This window comes from Ranitomeya variabilis, chromosome 5 (genome assembly GCF_051348905.1).
Source record: "Ranitomeya variabilis isolate aRanVar5 chromosome 5, aRanVar5.hap1, whole genome shotgun sequence".
NCBI lineage: Eukaryota > Metazoa > Chordata > Amphibia > Anura > Dendrobatidae > Ranitomeya > Ranitomeya variabilis.
Window position 1 is genome coordinate 245,425,373 of NC_135236.1, and position 23,636 is coordinate 245,449,008.

The 23,636-nt window shown below is 40.6% G+C and overlaps 1 protein-coding gene across 2 annotated transcripts in view; it reads left to right on the forward strand.

Moving 5' to 3' along the window:
* The window catches only part of COMMD4 (COMM domain containing 4), a 36,926-nt gene extending 36,240 nt beyond the window's left edge, over positions 1-686 (forward strand). Inside the window, exon 8 of one of the 2 annotated variants that reach the window (XM_077263961.1) lies at positions 32-686. In XM_077263961.1, coding sequence (XP_077120076.1) covers positions 32-72 — 41 coding nt within the window. In that variant the 3' untranslated portion in view covers positions 73-686. The remainder of the gene's footprint in view (positions 1-31) is intronic. The other variant, XM_077263960.1, reaches the window with a different exon arrangement.
* The last annotated feature ends 22,950 nt before the right edge of the window (positions 687-23,636 follow it).

The following is a 23,636-nucleotide window of genomic DNA, read 5'->3' on the forward strand; positions in this document are numbered from 1 at the left end:
GTTGCAAAATTTAATAGTTTCTTTTTTGCAGAACTGAAACAGGCTCTTGAGATGATGAACTCCCTGAACTGAACTAGGTTTTGCTAAACTACCCTTCTGTGTCTCTGAAGATTAGAACATCCGTCTGTAAAAAAAAAAAAACATCTTAGAACATCTGGTCTGTAAAAAAAAAAAAATTAAATTAAAAAAAAAAAAATGATGCTTGTATCTAGAGAACGGCTGTCATCCACAGAAAGCCTTGTGGAGCATTAGAAAATGCAAACATGTAGACTAAATAGGTCCCTCTTAATAAATCAAGATTGTCTGACTCAACAGTTCCCCCTCATCAAGACTGGCGTGAAAAACGTCGGTCCTGATGGATCGGGATCATATTGTGCTATGCAACCTGGATACCTGCCCCTTAATTTATAGAGTTTGACCAACGTATTTCAAGGTGTTTTGTGAGGAAAAAATAGGTTCTAATCCTGGATGCATCCTGAAAAAGAGTAGAAGTCAGCTATCTGCAATCTGAAAAACTCACGGATTGGCAGCTGATCTTCCAGCGATATTTAATGTTTTATGTGAACCTTCTTCTTGGTCAATATGTACAATATGTTCACCAGATGCAGAATGTTTTCCAGTTTCCTAAAATGGACAATTTTGATTTGTTAAAAATTAATAAAATGTTTACACAATGTTTAAAAATATTTATACCCACTCGGCTATTTTTTTTTATTCTGAAAATAACCCTAAGGGTACATACCCATATGCGAGAAAAAAAACGTTCCTATATCAGGACCAAAAAAACAGACGAGTGACATGCAAGTGTCATGTGAGTACAATGCGATTTTCACACCTAACATACGAATTACATCTGATTGCATTGAGATTGCTATCTGATTGCAATGCGATTTTAACATGAGCTTTTACATTTTGCAGTTCTGTCAATTACACATTGTCTTCAAAGGAAATGTTCATCAAAACACACACACCCATATATACATATGATATAAAAAAAAATAATGGGAACACTAAAATACCACATCCTAGGTATCACTGAATTAAATATTTCAGTTGCAAATCTTTATTCATTACATAGTGGAATGTGTTGAGAACAATAAAACATAAAAATGATCAATATAAATCAAAATTAATATCCCACGGAGGTCTGGATTTGGAATGATACTCAAAATCAAAGTGGAAAATCAAATTACAGGCTGGTCCAACTTCAGTGGAAATGCCTCAAGACAAGGAAATGATGTTCTGTTGTGTGTGTGTGTTAAATAAGCTTATTTTGCACATTTATTTAATCGAGACTATTCACCAGGTGCATTACTCTTAAAGAAAAATGTCATGATATTCTCATAAAAAATGTAGTGGTTTATTGAATTGTCCACAGAAAAACCAAATTGCAGCAAAACATAAAAATAGATGAAATAGTTACGAACAGATTGTCCATGTGTAAATATCAGCGCTTGTTACTCATCTTTCCCAAAGTTCTGAATGGTAAAAGACGTCTGAGTGAAATCTGAAGTCATGATGGCTACCAGCTGTTTCTTCCTTTTGTGACTTGTCTGATGTCCATGGAGAATGATAGTGAACGCAGGAGGTGACAGCCCCCACGTGACAAGCCAGCACACCCTCCTAAGAGACGTTATTTATATGTCCCACAGACCACGTGTTCCCTTTATATGGTGTTGACTTATACTCTGAGCTACACACACAGAAATTGCTTCTTGCTGACATTATAAAAGTTATGTGCTCAGTACTGAATTCAGAATAAGAATAATTCAATTAATATTTAACAATTCCCCTTTTGAGGGTGACAGACATTGATTGGAACCCTCAATTTAAACATATTAGATTTTCTTTTTTCTTTTCTTCTTTGGCAAAATAATTTAATGTTTATAATGTCAATAATAATAATAATATTGTTATATGTACTCAGTAATATAATGGTATGTAAATTCGTTATGGTAAGCCGTGACTAATATTCATATAAAATATATAATTATACTTCCCTATACATAATTGAAGTATCTCAGGTCTGATGTCATCTGGTCTTCCTCTTGATGTCTTCTTCTTGGTTCTTTTAAAACAATCTTTATTATAATTCTTTTGAAATAGATGATAGCATGTAGATTTTGTAGAGACTGTGTGTCATGTGTCAAAGTCCATAAATTCAAATGTTGAAAAGAAAACAAAGTTTATAGATGAAATGTAGCTTTAATATCTGTGCAGTGTCACCTTTAGAGACCTGGACTTACATTGGCTCGCCTTGGATCTGGAATCCTTCCATATCATCCGCACTGGTCTTGGAACAGTTGTGACATCTTTGGTCAGCACAGCAAGGGTTACATTGACTCTTCCTTGCTAAACATAGCACCATAACCAGTCTTTAGTGCATAGGACACATGTCAGAGTTGTAACGTCCACTCCTGACAATTACCTGATTGTTCACCAGCTTTCATGGAAGTCTTATAGGTGATAGGAAACCACTGGAACATGATAAAACATAATAACACAGTTCATCTTGGCATCATAGGATCATCGTCCTCTCCAATTGTAGTTGCCAGTTTAGATACAGTACTCATAGTTGTCAGTGATGGATGCTGTAGTTGTGAGTGGTGACATGAATTGTATTTGACACAGTCTATTATTCCGAAATCATAGCATTGTTACCTTGTGGAACTTCTGGATAACAGCTTTTTCTTATTGAAACTTTTAAGAATCAATTGAATTTAAAAATATGAAATGTCTTTATTAACGTAACTTCAGTATCTTGATTGAAGTCTTCATTCCCTATTCTATACCAAATCTGATAATTTTCCTAACCTATATCACAGCATACCATAGCTATCAATAATATCCGTACAATTATTATCAGAATATTAATATGGAATTTATATTTGGAAAAATAAAATAATATTATTAACCATATTCTTCATGTGATAGGACATTTTTGTCATAGGTGTAATTTATTTTTGAACCCATAGATGTCAGTGTGTCTTTTATGTAACAAGTGTTTCCATCTTTATTACTGAAACTTTATTAATAAACATATTTATTAGACCAATAATATGTAAGAATGTATAGCCATGAACCAAAATAAGAATATATATGAATAAATGAATGAGTGAAAGAATTGTTGTATTTAACTCAGAATTGAAACATTTCTTATAATGAAACCATATGATCATTATATTCAATAAAGAAATATTCTTGTACTAGACATTACTTTATTAAATAATGATTTATTTTTTTCTTGAGATAAAAAATAAAAATTAAGAATAAAAATTAAGTATGACAAAATTGAAAATGAAAAATAAAAATGAGAAAAATAAAAATAAGGCCTTTATATGTTGATGACAAATTCTGAGGTTATGTCTCAGTAACACATTTCCTTTAATATTTTCATCATTTAGATGTTGTCATAACCTTGGATTACCAAAATATTGAAATTATGCAACTTTGCATATAAAACCCTTCATTAGAGGAAAAATGACTTTTATAATACTTAATGTTATTGTACCCAATAATACCTTATTAATATTTTTTCTTTATTAAAATGTGTGAAGAAGAGGTATTGATGAAATGTGATTATGTAATCTGAATCAAAAACACATTTCCCCCTGAATATCAAAAATATTATTTTATGAAATAATTAATTCGTAAAAACCAAAATTAAAAATATTTTTTTTATAACTGTCATCAGCTTTATGACTTATATTTGTTTGAAGATGTGTACCCATCTATGTAACCATTAAAAAAACACTGAATATCATAAAATTATCATTTGGAAAAATGTTGTTCTAAATGTAGATTTTCTTGATAAACCATATTGATGTGTGATTGCACTTATTCACTATTAACTAAATCAAGAAATAATAATTACTAAGGAAATATAGAAATATATGTTGAGTAAATAATATTTAAATATATCTTAATATTGTAATAATTTAACTGAATCTTATTTTCTCAAACGCAAGGTTTTTTCTTTTTTTTTTTTTTTCTTTTTCAACATACTATGAATCATGAGGCCTCTTTCATACTGTGCATACATTCCACATTAGCTTTCGTTAACTTCACTCTTAGCAGCTGCTCATACGTTCATCTGTCACTCAGACTGTGACACACATAGAAGTTGAAATTACATATTTCACACACAAAGAATAAGAATACATGTATATTAACTCAAAATATTGTATCCTAATTATCAATGCGCATTGTAAACTATTAAATTTAATATTTTAAGATTTCTTTGAATATTCCCAAATACACATTAACTACAGTAGCGCTATGTTCTAACCTATAGATAGGACTCATCCATAAGAAACTTGAGCATTTGTTCTACAGCTATATCTGGTACAGGGCCTGCAACTGAATCCATTTGACTTGTAAAGGTTGAGGGGGTTTCTAAATTCTTCTTAAACTAAAACAAGAGTATATGGTATCTATATTTTTAACTCACAGTTGTCACATGTCATGCACCATGCAGTGAAAAAAACAAATTTTAGATTGTTACAGAACAAAAATTACAGTACACAAATTTTAGATTTAGTTATGTATTTTCTCTTAGTGTTAAATATATAAAATCATGCAGTTATTATAACTTCCTGTGTAAATAAAGACATAAATTCATATAAGAGGTTTTTTGTTCAATCCCTGCTTTGAAATGAAAATTCTAAGGAAAAATAAAAGATAAAGGTTAATTTCATATTTATTTAAAAACAAAATAATTTAAATATCTTATACATATGCATATATTTAATAAATATATTTAAGGTAATTCTAAATATTATTACTGGAATAAATTTTAATTATTTCATTATACATATAAAAATACAGTTATACAATCTCTACAAATATGCTACAGTATTTACAGTATACTATATAAATATATATAACTGCAGAATTATATTGTATAAAATAATTACATATTAATAAATACATTGTATAACTCATTTACACATCATATATTATAATTACATTTTTAGCAAATTCCTAAACCAAAATTTACCTCTCTGTCGATAATTTGTTGAAAACTTCTATTTAAAATTGCCATCTTTAGACTTATGAGCTGTGATAATGGAGTATTCAGCTCACTTCTTATGCTCAACTACTTCTGTCTATCAATTTCCGCCATCTTTACAGACAGAGCTGGCCCGTCAGCTTTTAACCCTTTCAGAGCAACTTCTTTAATGGACTCCTGAATCTTTTCATAGGGTTTGTAACAAATATATAGTTTTCTTCGTACTTCATAGATTTGATTTTGGGTCAGTTTTGGAGATTTTGATTTTGGCTTCTGATAAGATTTAATTATGTTATTAGTTTTCATATAATTCGATTTCCTTTCAAGATTCTCATGTTTTCTAGAAAAATCAAGGGGTTGCGCACATTCAAATAAAGAATCTTTTTGTGACGCAATAACACAAGATGCAGAATTTAGGAATCCAAATTTGTTTACAAAACAATTTATCATTGATTGTTTATTCAAATTTGTAATGACCGTTTTGTACAACCTTTCAAATATGGACATGATTGTAAAAGTACATTCTTTCCGGCCAATCTTCAATTTTAGAAGAATATCAATATCTGGATAATTTTCTTTTAATCCACAGAATATCAAATTTTTTTATCTTTCTATATCAGTCATTTCATCATGGAACTCATCACTCTGCATTTTTAATGAGAACCTCCTGGAAAAAGTTACTGGAAGCCACATTTTAAACAACTGATTTTTCTCCTCATTAGTCAAATCAAATTTATCAGCAAAACTCGCAAATATCTCTGAATTTCTGCACACATGGATTTTGTCATCATATGCAGGAATGATTTTGCATAATTTTAACAAGATTTTCCTAGGTTTAGTTTGGGGTTGGACCTCTGAGTCGTCGTCTATTTTTAGTGGCCCTTGTACATCTGTCCCTCGTACATCATCTTTGTCAGTTGTCCTGTCTCCTACGTTTCCTCCATCTTGTTTTTCATCATGAGACACAAGGTCACCTTGAGTGGCCATTACAGACAAGTGCGTCACATCTTGTTCACTCTTTACATTACAGTTAATCTTGGGAACATCATTAGTATCAACTGGTACTATTTTTACACGGTCATTTTTGGATTTTTCTGACACAAACTTGTGAAATACATTAACCATATGTATTTTTCAGTTGCTCTTTTTCTTTTTTTTTTCTAGATATTAGCTTAGAATCTATCTTGCATTCTGCAAATAAGCTAAGCCAAAATATTTCTAAGGTTTTAGACTTTTGACCTAGACTTAAAAATTCCAGCGAACTTGACTTAGAATACGTATTAATTAAATCCATTTTTCTTACCTTGAAATATCTCAGCTCGTAGTTCCTTTGCTGTACAACGCTGAGCTCTGATCATCAGCACGTCTATTTTCAGCACTTCCAATGCTAGTGCTTGTCAATCCGTCTGACACCTGTTAAGTCTCCTTACTCATAGGTTCTTGTGGGATCTTTGTGACTTGAAGTTTTGTAGTGGAATTCCTGAAAACTTGCACAACATCTAGCGAAGCTCTTCTCTCTTCCCCCGCGTGCAAGGTGAAGAAAATTCACACAAAAATAGCACAGAAAATCAAAACTGGCTGGCTTGCCAATGTTAAATATGCTTATTTTGCACATTTATTTAATCAAGACTATTCACCAGGTGCATTACTCTTAAAGAAAAATGTCATGATATTCTCAAAAAATGTAGTGGTTTATTGAATTGTCCACAGAAAAAACAAATTGCAGCAAAACATAAAAATAGATGAAATAGTTACGAACAGATTGTCCATGTGTAAATATCAGCGCTTGTTACTCATCTTTCCCAAAGTTCTGAATGGCTAAAGCCGTCTGTCTGTGTGAAATCTGAAGTCATCATGGCTACCAGCTGTTCCTTCCTTGTGTGACTTGTCTGATGTCCATGGAGAATGATGGTGAAGGCAGGAGGTGACAGCCCCCACGTGACAAGCCAGCACACCCTCTTAAGAGACGTTATTTATTTGTCCCACAGACCACGTGTTCCCTTTATATGATGTTGACTTATACTCTGAGCTACACACACAGAAATAACTTTTGTAATGTCAGCAAGAAGCAATATGCTCAGTACTGTATTCAGAATAAGAATAATTCAATTAATATTTAACAGTGTGGCCTCCGCATGCCTGTATGACCTGTCCATAACTCCTGGGCATGCTGCTGATGAGGCGGCGGATGTTCTGAGGGATCTCCTCCCAGACCTGGACTAAAGCATCCGCCAACTCCTGGACAGTCTGGTGCAATGTGACATTGGTGGATGGTGCGACACATGATGTTCCAGATGTGTTCAATCAGATTCAGGTCTGGGAAACGGGCGGGCCAGTCAATAGATTAAATGATTTCATCTTCCAGGAACTGCTGACACTCCAGCCACATGAGGTGTGACATTGTCCCGCATTAGGAGGAACCCAGGATACCATTTGGGGGACATTATACCAGGAATGCCTAACCAGTGGAAACCCCCACAAATGACCCCAATTTGGAAAGTAGACCACCTAAGGAACTTAGCTAGATGTGTGGTGTGCACTTTGAACCCCCAATTGTTTCACTAAAGTTTATAATGTAGAGCCGTGAAAATTAAAAAAAACTTTATTTCCACAAAAATTATTTTTTAGCTTTCAGTTTTTTATTTAACCAAGGGTAACAGGAAAAATTGGACCCCAATTTGTCCTTAGTACGCTGATACCCCATATGTGGGAGAAAATTACTATTTGGGCACACGTCGGGGCTCGGAAGGGAAGAAGTGGCGTTTTTGGAATGCAGACTTTGATGGAATGGTCTGCGGGCATCACATTCGTTTGCAGAGCCCCTGATGTACCTAAACAGTAGAAACCCCCGACAAGTGACCCCATATTGGAAACTAGACCCCCATAGGAACTTATCTAGATGTGTTGTGAGAACATTGAACCCCCAAGTATTTCACTAAAGTTTATAATGCAGAGCCGTGAAAATAAAAAATCATTTTTTCCCACAAAAATGATTTTTTTAGGCCTCAAATTTTTATTTTCTTAAGGGTAACAGGAGAAATTGGACCACAAAAGTTGTTGTCCAATTTGTCCTGAGTATGCTGATAACCCATATGTGGGGGTAAACCACTGTTTGGGAACACTGCAGAGCTCAGAAGGGAAGGAGCACCATTTTACTTTTTCAACGCAGAATTGGATGGAATTGAGATCGGACGTCATGCTGTGTTTGCAGAGCCCTTGATGTGCCTAATCAGTGGAAACCCCCCAATTCTAACTCCAACCCTAACTGCAACACACCCCGAACCCTACACCCAAAGCACCCCTAACCCCAACACACCCCTAATCCCAACCCTCACCATAACCCTGACCACACCCCTAACCCTGACACACGCCTAACCCAACCGTAAATGTAATCCAAACCCTAACACCAACTCTAGCCCCAACCCTAACTTTAGCCCTAACCCTAACTATAGCCCCAACCCTAACTTTAGCCCCAACCCTAACCCTAACTTACTTTAGCCCCAACCCTAACTTTAGCCCTAACCCTAACTTTAGCCCCAATCCTAACCCTAGTGGGAAAATGGAAATCCTTTTTTTTTTAATTTTATTTTTTTCCCTAACTAAGGGGGGGTTTATTTACTATTTATAGCAGGTTTTTATGGCGGGTTTTTATGTTTGGCAGCTGTCACACACTAAAAGACGCTTTTTATTGCAAAAAATATTTTTTGCTTTACCACATTTTGTTCTTGTTTTTTGTGGGACGAGTTGACGTTTTTATTGGTACCATTTTCGGGTACATGACATTTTTTGATCACTTTTTATTCCAATTTACTTAAGGCAGAATGAACAAAAAACAGCAATTCATGAATTTCTTTGTGGGGTGGCCGTTTATACCGTTCCGCTTTTGGTAAAATTGTTAAAGCAGTTTTATTCTTTGGGTCAGTATGCTTACAGCGATACCTCATTTATATGTTTTTATGTTTTGGTGCTTTTATACAATAAAAACTATTTTATATAAAATATAATTATATTTGCATCGCTTTATTTTGAGAGCTATAACTTTTTATCTTTTCGCTGATGGTGCTGTATGGTGGCCATTTTTTTGTGGGACAAGACGACATTTTCAGCGGTATCATGTTTATTTATATCCGTCTTTTTGATCGTGTGTTATTACAGTTTTTGTTCGGTGGTATGATGATAAAGCATTGTTTTGCCTTGTGTTTTTTTTACAGTGTTCACTGAAGGGGTTAACTAGTGGGACAGTTTTATAGGTTGGGTCGTTACGGATGTGGCGATACTATACAGTCATGGCCAAAAGTATTCACACCCCTGCAATTCTGTCAGATAATACTCAGTATCTTCCTGAAAATGATTGAAAACACAAATTCTTTGGTATTATTATCTTAATTTAATTTGTCTTCAATGAAAAAACACAAAAAGAATTGTTCTAAAGCCAAATTGGATATAATTCCACACCAAACATAAAAAAGGGGGTGGACAAAAGTATTGGCGCTGTTCGAAAAATCATGTGATGCTTCTCTAATTTGTGTAATTAACAGCACCTGTAACTTACCTGTGGCACCTAACAGGTGTTGACAATAACTAAATCACACTTGCAGCCAGTTGACATGGATTAAAGTTGACTTAACCTCTGTCCTGTGTCCTTGTGTGTACCACATTGAGCATGGAGAAAAGAAAGAAGACCAAAGAACTGTCTGATGACTTGAGAAACCAAATTGTGAGGAAGCATGAGTAATCTCAAGGCTACAAGTCGATCTCCAAAGACCTGAATGTTCCTGTGTCTACCTTGCGCAGTGTCATCAAGAAGTTTAAAGCCCATGGCACTGTGGCTAACCACCCTAGATGTGGACGGAAAAGAAAAATTGACAAGAGATTTCAACACAAGATTGTGCGGATGTTGGATAAAGAACCTCAACTAACATCGGAACAAGTTCAAGCTGCCCTGCAGTCCGAGGGTACAACAGTGTCAACCCTTACTATCCGTCGGCATCTGAATGAAAAGGGACTGTATAGTAGGAAACCCAGAAAGACCCCACTTCTTACCCCGAGACATAAAAAAGCCAGGCTGGAGTTTGCCAAAACTTACCTGAAAAAGCCTAAAATGTTTTGGAAGAATGTTCTCTGGTCAGATGAGACAAAGGTAGAGCTTTTTGGGCAAAGGCATCAACATAGAGTTTACAGGAGAAAAAAAGAGGCATTCAAAGAAAAGAACACGGTCCCTACAGTCAAACATGGCAGAGGTTCCCTGATGTTTTGGGGTTTCTTTGCTGCCTCTGGCACTGGACTGCTTGACCGTGTACATGGCATTATGAAGTCTGAAAACTACCAACAAATTTTGCAGCTTAATGTAGGGCCCAGTGTGAGAAAGCTGGGTCTCCCTCAGAGGTCATGGGTCTTCCAGCAGGACAATGACCCAAAACACACTTCAAAAAGCTCTAGAAAATGGTTTGAGAGAAAGCACTGGAGACTTCTAAGGTGGCCAGCAATGAGTCCAGACCTGAATCCCATAGAACACCTGTGGAGAGATCTAAAAATGGCAGTTTGGAGAAGGCACCCTTCAAATATTAGGGACCTGGATGTTATGACCCCAGTGGACAGGGTCTCAGAGGAACGTGTAAGTCTGCAAGATACAAAAATCCAGCTCATAGGGCTGTGGTAACTGGGTTGACCAAATAGCTACTCCTAACGCCAACACTAGAAGTAGCCGGGGATCATGCCTATGGTGATCGCTAGATGACTCGCGCCGGCCGGAGAATCTAACTACCCCTAGGAGAAGAAAACAAAGACCTCTCTTGCCTCCAGAGAAAGGGACCCCAAAGCAAGATACAAGCCCCCCACAAATAATAACGGTGAGGTAAGAGGAAATGACGAACACAGAAATGAACCAGGTTCAGCAAAGAGAGGCCAGCTTACTAATAGCAGAATATAGCAAGATAACTTATCTGGTCAACAAAAACCCTATAAAAATCCACGCTGGAGATTCAAGAACCCCCGAACCGTCTAACGGTCCGGGGGGAGAACACCAGCCCCCTAGAGCTTCCAGCAAAGGTCAGGATACAGATAGGAACAAGCTGGACAAAAATACCAAACAAAACAAAAGCAAAAAGCAAGGAAGCAGACTTAGCTTGAAAAACAGGAACCAGGATCAGAGGACAAGAGCACAACAGATTAGCTCTGATTTCAACGATGCCAGGCATTGAACTGAAGGTCCAGGGAGCTTATATAGCAACGCCCCTGAACTAACGGCCCAGGTGAGGATATAGGAAAAGACAGGCGCTCCAGAGTCAAATCACTAATGACCACTAGAGGGAGCAAAAAGCAAAATCACAACAGTACCCCCCCCTTAGTGAGGGGTCACCGAACCCTCACCATGACCACCAGGGCGATCAGGATGAGCTGCGTGAAAGGCACGAACTAAATCGGCCGCATGAACATCAGAGGCGACCACCCAGGAATTATCTTCCTGACCATAGCCCTTCCACTTGACCAGGTACTGAAGCCTCCGCCTGGAGAGACGAGAATCCAAGATCTTCTCCACCACGTACTCCAACTCGCCCTCAACCAACACCGGAGCAGGAGGCTCAGCAGAAGGAACCACAGGCACAACGTACCGCCGCAACAAGGACCTATGAAACACGTTGTGGATAGCAAACGACACAGGAAGATCCAGGCGAAAGGATACAGGATTAAGAATTTCCAATATCTTGTAAGGACCAATAAAACGAGGTTTAAATTTGGGAGAGGAAACCTTCATAGGAACAAAGCGGGAAGAAAGCCACACCAAATCCCCAACACGTAGTCGGGGACCCACACCGCGGCGGCGGTTGGCAAAGCGCTGAGCCCTCTCCTGTGACAACTTCAAGTTGTCCACCACAAGATTCCAGATCCGCTGCAACCTATCCACCACAGAATCCACCCCAGGGCAGTCAGAAGGTTCCACATGACCCGAAGAAAAACGAGGGTGGAAACCAGAGTTGCAGAAAAACGGCGAAACCAAGGTGGCGGAACTAGCCCGATTATTAAGGGCAAACTCAGCTAACGGCAAGAAGGTCACCCAATCGTCCTGATCAGCAGAGACAAAACACCTCAAATAAGCCTCCAAAGTCTGATTAGTTCGCTCCGTCTGTCCATTAGTCTGAGGATGGAAAGCAGACGAAAACGACAAGTCAATGCCCATCCTACTACAAAAGGATCGCCAGAATCTGGAAACGAACTGGGATCCTCTGTCTGACACAATATTCTCAGGGATGCCGTGCAAACGAACCACGTTCTGGAAAAACACAGGAACCAGATCGGAAGAGGAAGGCAGTTTAGGCAAAGGAACCAAATGGACCATCTTGGAGAAGCGATCACATATCACCCAGATAACAGACATGCCCTGAGACACCGGAAGATCAGAAATGAAATCCATGGAGATATGTGTCCAAGGTCTCTTAGGGACAGGCAAGGGCAAGAGCAACCCGCTGGCACGAGAACAGCAAGGCTTAGCTCGAGCACAAGTCCCACAGGACTATACAAATGACCGCACATCCCTAGACAAGGAAGGCCACTAAAAGGATCTGGCCACCAGATCTCTGGTGCCAAAAATTCCTGGGTGACCTGCCAACACCGAGGAATGAACCTCGGAAATGACTCTGCTGGTCCACTTATCAGGCACAAACAGTCTGTCAGGTGGACAAGAATCAGGCCTATCAGCCTGAAATCTCTGCAACACACGTCGCAGATCTGGAGAAATAGCTGACAAGATAATACCATCCTTAAGAATACCAACAGGTTCAGCGACTCCAGGAGCATCAGGCACAAAGCTCCTGGAAAGAGCATCGGCCTTCACATTCTTTGAACCTGGTAAATACGAGACAACAAAGTCAAAACGGGAGAAAAACAATGACCAGCGGGCCTGTCTAGGATTCAGGCGTTTAGCAGACTCGAGATACATCAGATTTTTGTGATCAGTCAAGACCACCACACGATGCTTAGCACCCTCGAGCCAATGACGCCACTCCTCAAATGCCCAATTCATGGCCAACAACTCCCGATTGCCCACATCATAATTTCGCTCCGCAGGCGAAAACTTCCTAGAGAAAAAGGCGCAAGGTCTCATAACAGAGCAACCAGGGCCTCCCTGCGACAAAACGGCCCCTGCTCCAATCTCTGAAGCATCCACCTCAACTTGAAAGGGAAGCGAGACATCAGGCTGGCACAAAACAGGCGCCGAAGTAAACCGACGTTTCAACTCCTGGAAAGCCTCCATGGCAGCAGGAGCCCAATTATCAGAAAAAAACAGAATATCATCCAGATAAACGATCAGAAATTTATCCAGATAGTTCCGGAAAATGTCATGCATAAAGGACTGAAAAACTGAAGGGGCATTAGAGAGCCCAAAAGGCATCACCAAGTACTCAAAATGACCTTCGGGCTTATTGAATGCGGTTTTCCATTCATCCCCTTGCTTAATGCGCACAAGGTTGTACGCACCACGAAGGTCTATCTTGGTAAACCACTTGGCACCTTTAATCCGGGCAAACAAGTCAGACAACAGCGGCAAAGGATACTGAAATTTGACAGTGATCTTATTTAAAAGCCGATAGTCAATACAAGGCCTCAAAGATCCGTCCTTTTTAGCCACAAAAAAGAATCCCGCACCAAGAGGGGAAGAAGACGGACGGATGTGTCCTTTCTCCAGAGACTCCTTGATATATGAACGCATAGCGGTATGTTCAGGTATCGACAGATTAAACAGTCTTCCCTTAGGAAATTTACTGCCTGGAATCAAATCTATTGCACAGTCACATTCCCTATGAGGAGGCAATGCACTGGACCTGGACTCGCTAAAGACATCCTGATAATCAGACAAGTACTCCGGAACTTCCGAAGGCGTAGAAGAAGCAATAGACACAGGCAGGGAATCCTCATGAATACCACGACAGCCCCAACTAGACACTGACATAGCCTTCCAGTCAAGGACTGGATTATGGGTCTGTAACCATGGCAGCCCCAAAACAACCAAATCATGCATTTTATGTAGAACGAGAAAACGTATCACCTCGCGGTGTTCAGGAGTCATGCACATGGTAACCTGTGTCCAATACTGCGGCTTATTTTCTGCCAATGGCGTAGCATCAATACCCCTAAGAGGGATAGGATTTTCTAATGGTTCAAGAATAAAACCACAGCGCTTAGCAAATGAGAGATCCATAAGACTCAGGGCAGCACCTGAATCTACAAACGCCATGACAGGATAAGATGACAGTGAGCAAATCAAAGTTACAGACAGAATAAACTTAGGATGCAAATTACCAACGGTGACAGGACTAACAACCTTAGATATACGTTTAGAGCATGCTGAGATAACATGTGTAGAATCACCACAGTAGTAGCACAAGCCATTCCGGCGTCTATGAATTTTCCTCTCATTTCTAGTCAGGATTCTATCACATTGCATCAAATCAGGTGTCCGTTCAGACAACACCATGAGGGAATTTGCGGTTTTTCTATCACATTGCATCACATCAGGTGTCTGTTCAGACAACAACATGAGGGAATTTGCGGTTTTGCGCTCCCGCAACCGCCGGTCAATTTGAATAGCCAGGGACATGGTATCATTCAGACCTGTGGGAATGGGAAAACCCACCATAACATTCTTAATGGCCTCAGAAAGGCCATTTCTAAAATTAGCGGCCAGTGCACACTCGTTCCAATGTGTCAGCACGGACCATTTCCGAAATTTTTGGCAATACACCTCAGCCTCGTCCTGGCCCTGAGACATAGCCAGCAAGGCTTTCTCTGCCTGAATCTCAAGATTGGGTTCCTCATAAAGTAAACCGAGCGCCAGAAAAAACGCATCAATATCAGCCAATGCCGGATCTCCTGGCGCCAACGAAAAAGCCCAATCCTGAGGGTCACCCCGTAAGAATGAAATAACAATTTTTACTTGTTGAGCAGAGTCTCCAGACGAACAAGGTTTCAGGGACAAAAATAATTTACAATTATTAACGTATAAAAGAAAATGGATCCGCGCTACAGTGGTGTGGAAGTGACCAAGGATGCAGATTAGTGTATATAGGGATGCCCAAGCGGTGTTGCGCCGTATAGATGCACAGTGTGTCAGCGGGAGGTTCCCCACCCCCGCCAATGAACCACCATAAACCAACCTAGATGGATATAAAATTAAATCGAATCTGAAACAGGGTTATACTCCATCCAAAGAAATACGATGCGGACTCACCGTGCTGTACTGAGGACTCGGCGTGCAGAAAGGAATGTGGTCCGGGCTGGGTGGCAGGGTTGGTCCGGCGGGTGTGCAAGTATGCAGGTGGGCGAGCAGGGAAAAGCAGCTGCCAGGCGGCGTGTGTTGTGAGGGCTGCGTAGAGCCAGGGACGGCTCCGGCCGGTAGCGTCCCTGGATACGAGCGGGAGAGAACAGGGGGCGGAGCTCGCTGGCACAAGGCTCAGCGTGTGACGTCACTAAACTGGAGAAAGGTACGGGGAGACAGAGGGACCAAAAAACTGACGCGTTTCGAAGGGACAACGACCTTCTTCATCAGGGTTACCTGTCCCTTGTGCTGCCCCGATATTTAAACCCCCCACCTGTCAATCACAACGCGCGACCCGCCCAAATAGCCTGCTGGTGGAAAAATGATGCAGACGGAGGACCGACACATAAGAGTCACAAGAGTGATGGATGTGACCCATAAAGAAGCTGCGTCTATGGAAAGAGAATGTATCTCATGGATGTGCACGCATATTGGAGACTATATGGCCAAAAGCTAGCTGCGTGTGGTATACTGGTGTGATTACCACAGTACATTCAATTGCCATAATGAACCAACTGAGAGATATAAAAAATATATAGAATTAATCTTTAATACATAATTAGATAAAATAGAAATGCAAAATGCCTATGGCAAGAGGCAAACACCAAAAATATATAAAAATGAATAAAAAATGGGTAAAAGAAGAAGCAGGTATTAATCCTGCCCTTCTGGGTAAGAATTGAATAAAACCAATAGGGAACCCAAAGAGTAAATGAGGGTATTGGTGAGCCCTCCCAATATACCTGGAGGAGTGGCTTGGGGGGGGGGAAAGGGGGAATTAAAAGGCAAATATTTCGAGCCCATGATTGAGACCCTTAGGGGCCAGACTGTTCAAGGAGAAGATCCACTGGGATTCAGCCCTTGACATGGCTTTTATAAGGTTGCCCCCTCTTAAGTTCGGTTTCACCTTTTGGATACCCCAAAATACAATGCCCTTGGTGGATTTATTATGTTTCTCACAGAAGTGACGAGATAGTGGATGGCCCAGGAACCCCTTCTGAATATTTGTAAAATGTTCTTTCACCCGGACCATCATAGGCCTCTTTGTGCGACCGACATAGAGTTTTTTACATGGGCACTCAATAGCATATATGACCCTGGAGGTAGAGCACGTGATATTGTCCCTGATGGGATATTCGTTCTTCCCGTCCAGATCAAGAAAAGTGGAACGGCATTTTTTTAAAAAAGATGTATGTCGGCACCCATAGCAGAATCCGCAGGGAGTAAAACCTATCCTGCTATTAGCAGTGGCCCCTGTTGTTGGTTTGTGTTTGAGTGCCGGTTTCGTGGTGGGGGCTATCATGCTGCCCAAAGATTTTGCCTTTTTGAAGATGAATCTTGGTGCGGGTGGCAAAAGTTCGCCTATTACTTTATCCCCTTGGAGAACAGACCAGTGTTTACGAATGATGGACCTAAACTTGGTATGCCCAGAATGGAATTGGGTAATAAATGGTAGTTGATGGATTTGGTCCTGGATGTTCATTGGTTGGTTAGCAGGTTTTACTTTGTGTAATAGAGAGTCCCTAGGTGTCTCCATGATATCCTTCTTGGCCTGGTCCAATAATGCGCTGGGGTACCCCTTGTCTAGAAATTGCTGAGTGAGGAAAACGGAATCTTTATTGTAGTCCTCCAAGGTAGTGCAATTCCGCCTGATTCTTGTGTATTGTCCCTTGGGGATGTTCGCAAGCCAGAAAAAAAAAAAAAAAAAAAATTTAATCTAAGCTCTTACAAACTAACTAACAATGAAATATCCCTCCTACAGAAAGGGTTGAAGTATGCACCCACTTCCATGGGAAAACCATTTTTTCTGTACATAAGTATGAAAAAATTTTTACGGAATCTTGCGCTTAAGAAATTCTTTCTGAAGAAAGACAAACCAGCCATAGCAGACAGCAACCCTAATCCGGATACCTACATCCATACCACATTGGCCAATCCATCCTCATTCAACCCCATACACGAACAATCGGAGGCATTCCTAACCTTCGACAAACTAGTTACAAACGACATCAGAAAACTAAAAAGGACTAAGCCCAGATTCAACCCTGGGAATCTAACCAATGCCGAAAAGAAAGCAATTAAAGACATACAGAATAATAACAACATTATCATTCGTCCTGCGGACAAGGGAGGAGGCATCGTTATTCTGGATCGAGTCACATATCATGAGGAATCAATTCGTCTGCTTAGTGATACGACCACCTACAAGAAACTGATCGGTGACCCCACATTACGATTTAGCCACAAACTCAAATCCCTGTGCCTTAAAGGTCAATCCTTAGGCATATTGAATAAAAAGGAATTCAGTTTTGTACTCAATAAGGACCCCAGCCTGGCTATTTTCTACCATATTCCGAAAATGCATAAAAGCATAACATGTCCCCCGGGCAGGCCTATTATTTCAGGGATCAACAGCCTAACATCTAACCTGTCCCGGTATGTGGACATGCACCTACAGAAGTGCATGCAACTCATACCAGCATACCTTAAGGATACGAGTCATATTCTCCGCATCCTGGAGACAGTCAAATGGGAATCTAACTATGTCCTATGCACTCTGGACATTAAATCACTATACACGGTAATCGATCAGAATATGGGATGCAAAATTGCAGGGCAATATCTACAAGCCCTGGATGTATACCCAAACACCCAGGTCACCTTCATCGAGGAGTGCATCCGGTTCATTCTCCAGCATAACTATTTTTGGTATGAAAACGACTTCTTCCTGCAAATCTGTGGCACGGCCATGGGCACACGGTTTGCCCCCTCGTACGCTAACCTGTTTGTAGCCAAGTGGGAGGAGTCATACATCTTACCCTCTGGCAATCTCCGCACCGGCCTGGTTTTATGGCGTCGCTTCATCGACGACGTGCTCTTTATCTGGAATGGCCCCAAGAGCGAACTGGACTCCTTCATATTAAATCTTAACAATAACACCTTTGGTTTGGAGTTCACACCCACGATCAGCAATACGAGCATCAATTTTCTGGATCTTAATATCTACATAAAGAGTGACCAGATTTTTACTAAATGTTTTCGCAAAGAGGTAGACTCCAACAGTTTTATTGGAATGACCAGCTGCCATCTCCCTGTCTGGCTTGCGAACATCCCCAAGGGACAATACACAAGAATCAGGCGGAATTGCACTACCTTGGAGGACTACAATAAAGATTCCGTTTTCCTCACTCAGCAATTTCTAGACAAGGGGTACCCCAGCGCATTATTGGACCAGGCCAAGAAGGATATCATGGAGACACCTAGGGACGCTCTATTACACAAAGTAAAACCTGCTAACCAACCAATGAACATCCAGGACCAAATCCATCAACTACCATTTATTACCCAATTCCATTCTGGGCATACCAAGTTTAGGTCCATCATTCGTAAACACTGGTCTGTTCTCCAAGGGGATAAAGTAATAGGCGAACTTTTGCCACCCGCACCAAGATTCATCTTCAAAAAGGCAAAATCTTTGGGCAGCATGATAGCCCCCACCACGAAACCGGCACTCAAACACAAACCAACAACAGGGGCCACTGCTAATAGCAGGATAGGTTTTACTCCCTGCGGATTCTGCTATGGGTGCCGACATACATCTTTTTTAAAAAAATGCCGTTCCACTTTTCTTGATCTGGACGGGAAGAACGAATATCCCATCAGGGACAATATCACGTGCTCTACCTCCAGGGTCATATATGCTATTGAGTGCCCATGTAAAAAACTCTATGTCGGTCGCACAAAGAGGCCTATGATGGTCCGGGTGAAAGAACATTTTACAAATATTCAGAAGGGGTTCCTGGGCCATCCACTATCTCGTCACTTCTGTGAGAAACATAATAAATCCACCAAGGGCATTGTATTTTGGGGTATCCAAAAGGTGAAACCGAACTTAAGAGGGGGCAACCTTATAAAAGCCATGTCAAGGGCTGAATCCCAGTGGATCTTCTCCTTGAACAGTCTGGCCCCTAAGGGTCTCAATCATGGGCTCGAAATATTTGCCTTTTAATTCCCCCTTTTTCCAGCCAAAACCCCCCCCCCCCCCCAAGCCACTCCTCCAGGTATATTGGGAGGGCTCACCAATACCCTCATTTACTCTTTGGGTTCCCTATTGGTTTTATTCAATTCTTACCCAGAAGGGCAGGATTAATACCTGCTTCTTCTTTTACCCATTTTTTATTCATTTTTATATATTTTTGGTGTTTGCCTCTTGCCATAGGCATTTTGCATTTCTATTTTATCTAATTATGTATTAAAGATTAATTCTATATATTTTTTATATCTCTCAGTTGGTTCATTATGGCAATTGAATGTACTGTGGTAATCACACCAGTATACCACACGCAGCTAGCTTTTGGCCATATAGTCTCCAATATGCGTGCACATCCATGAGATACATTCTCTTTCCATAGACGCAGCTTCTTTATGGGTCACATCCATCACTCTTGTGACTCTTATGTGTCGGTCCTCCGTCTGCATCATTTTTCCACCAGCAGGCTATTTGGGCGGGTCGCGCGTTGTGATTGACAGGTGGGGGGTTTAAATATCGGGGCAGCACAAGGGACAGGTAACCCTGATGAAGAAGGTCGTTGTCCCTTCGAAACGCGTCGGTTTTTTGGTCCCTCTGTCTCCCCGTACCTTTCTCCAGCTTAGTGACGTCACACGCTGAGCCTTGTGCCAGCGAGCTCCGCCCCCTGTTCTCTCCCGCTCGTATCCAGGGACGCTACCGGCCGGAGCCGTCCCTGGCTCTACGCAGCCCTCACAACACACGCCGCCTGGCAGCTGCTTTTCCCTGCTCGCCCACCTGCATACTTGCACACCCGCCGGACCAACCCTGCCACCCAGCCCGGACCACATTCCTTTCTGCACGCCGAGTCCTCAGTACAGCACGGTGAGTCCGCATCGTATTTCTTTGGATGGAGTATAACCCTGTTTCAGATTCGATTTAATTTTATATCCATCTAGGTTGGTTTATGGTGGTTCATTGGCGGGGGTGGGGAACCTCCCGCTGACACACTGTGCATCTATACGGCGCAACACCGCTTGGGCATCCCTATATACACTAATCTGCATCCTTGGTCACTTCCACACCACTGTAGCGCGGATCCATTTTCTTTTATACGTTGGCATTTCCCTTTTTGACAGTACCAGCTCCTCTGTCTTGGCTCCTGCAGCACAGTGACTCCAGTCAGGTAGCGCTGGTGTATTTTCTTTTATCACGTCTAATTTACAATTATTCCTGAAATTCCTAAACTTAAATCGGTCTCCTGAAAACAGTTCAGGAATCGGAATCTTGGGTTCAGACCTAGGATTTCTGGTAACATAATCTTGTATAACCTGAACACGAGCGGCAAGCTGGTCCACACTTGTAATCAAGGTCTGGACATTCATGTCTGCAGCAAGCTTAAGCCACTCTGAGGTAAAGGGGAAAAGAAAAAAAAAAATGAGAGAGGGAAAAAAAAACCTCAAAATTTTCTTTCTTATAATCCCACTTCTGCAATGCATTAAACATTTAATACTGGCCTGGCATACTGTTATGACCCCAGTGGACAGGGTCTCAGAGGAACGTGTAAGTCTGCAAGATACAAAAATCCAGCTCATAGGGCTGTGGTAACTGGGTTGACCAAATAGCTACTCCTAACGCCAACACTAGAAGTAGCCGGGGATCATGCCTACGGTGATCGCTAGATGACTCGCGCCAGCCGGAGAATCTAACTACCCCTAGGAGAAGAAAACAAAGACCTCTCTTGCCTCCAGAGAAAGGGACCCCAAAGCAAGATACAAGCCCCCCACAAATAATAACGGTGAGGTAAGAGGAAATGACGAACACAGAAATGAACCAGGTTCAGCAAAGAGAGGCCAGCTTACTAATAGCAGAATATAGCAAGATAACTTATCTGGTCAACAAAAACCCTATAAAAATCCACGCTGGAGATTCAAGAACCCCCGAACCGTCTAACGGTCCGGGGGGAAAACACCAGCCCCCTAGAGCTTCCAGCAAAGGTCAGGATACAGATAGGAACAAGCTGGACAAAAATACCAAACAAAACAAAAGCAAAAAGCAAGGAAGCAGACTTAGCTTGAAAAACAGGAACCAGGATCAGAGGACAAGAGCACAACAGATTAGCTCTGATTTCAACGATGCCAGGCATTGAACTGAAGGTCCAGGGAGCTTATATAGCAACGCCCCTGAACTAACGGCCCAGGTGAGGATATAGGAAAAGACAGGCGCTCCAGAGTCAAATCACTAATGACCACTAGAGGGAGCAAAAAGCAAAATCACAACACTGGAGCAGTTTGCCAAAGAAAAATGGTCTAAAATTCCAGCAGAGCTTTGTAAGAAACTCATTGTTGGTTACCGGAAGCGGTTGGTCGCAGTTATTTTGGCTAAAGGTTGTGCAACCAAGTATTAGGCTGAGGGTGCCAATACTTTTGTCTAGCCCATTTTTGGAGTTTTGTGTGAAATGATCAATGTTTTGCTTTTTGCTTCATTCTCTTTTGTGTTTTTCATTTAAGACAAATTAAATGAAGATAATAATACCAAAGAATTTGTGTTTGCAATCATTTTCAGGAAGAAACTGAGTATTATCTGACAGAATTGCAGGGGTGTGAATACTTTTGGCCATGACTGTATATACTATATACAGGAGGAGATGACTTACAGGTATATACTATATAAAAGAGGAGATGACACATAGGTATATAGAGGAGGAGATGACATACAGCAGGTATATACTATATACAGGGGAGACGACATGCAGGTATATACTATATACAGGAGATGACATACAGGTATATACTATATACAGGAGGAGATGACACATAGGTATATACAATATACAGGAGGAGATGACACACAGGTATATACTATATACAGGAGAGATGACACACGTATATACTATATACAGAGGAGATGACACACAGATATATACTATATACAGGAGCAGATGACACACAGGTATATACTATATACAGGAGGAGATGATACACAGGTATATACTACAGTATATACAGGAGGAGATGACATACAGGTACATACTATATACAGGAGGAGATGACACACAGGTATATACTATATACAGGAGCAGATGACACACAGGTATATACTATATACAGGAGGAGATGACTTACAGGTATATACTATAAACAGGAGGAGATGACACGTATATACTATATACAGGAGGAGATGACATACAGGTATATACTATATAAAAGAGGAGATGACACATAGGTATATAGAGGAGGAGATGACATACACCAGGTATATACTATATACAGGGGAGACGACATGCAGGTATATACTATATACAGGAGATGACATACAGGTATATAGTATATACAGAAGAGATGACATACAGGTATATACTATATACAGGAGGAGATGACACATAGATATATACAATATACAGGAGGAGATGACACACAGGTATATACTATATACAGGAGAGATTACACACGTATATTCTATATACAGAGGAGATGACACACAGATATATACTATATACAGGAGCAGATGACACACAGGTATATGCTATATACAGGAGGAGATGATACACAGGTATATACTATATACAGGAGGAGATGACATACAGGTGCATACTATATACAGGAGGAGATGACACACAGGTATATACTATATACAGGAGCAGATGACAAACAGGTATATACTATATACAGGAGGAGATGGCACACGTACAGTGGGGCAAAAAAGTATTTAGTCAGTCAGCAATAGTGCAAGTTCCACCACTTAAAAAGATGAGAGGCGTCTGTAATTTACACCATAGGTAGACCTCAACTATGGGAGACAAACTGAGAAAAAAAAATACAGAAAATCACATTGTCTGTTTTTTATCATTTTATTTGCATATTCTGGTGGAAAATAAGTATTTGGTCAGAAACAAAATTTCATCTCAATACTTTGTAATACATCCTTTGTTGGCAATGACAGAGGTCAAACGTTTTCTGTAGTCTTCACAAGGTTGCCACACACTGTTGTTGGTATGTTGGCCCATTCCTCCATGCAGATCTCCTCTAGAGCAGTGATGTTTTTGGCTTTTCGCTTGGCAACACGGACTTTCAAATCCCTCCAAAGGTTTTCTATAGGGTTGAGATCTGGAGACTGGCTAGGCCACTCCAGGACCTTGAAATGCTTCTTACGAAGCCACTCCTTCGTTGCACTGGGATCATTATCATGCTGAAAGACCCATCCACATTTCATCTTCAATGCCCTTGCTGATGGAAGGAGGTTTGCACTCAAAATCTCACGATACATGGCCCCATTCATTCTTTCATGTACCCGGATCAGTCGTCCTG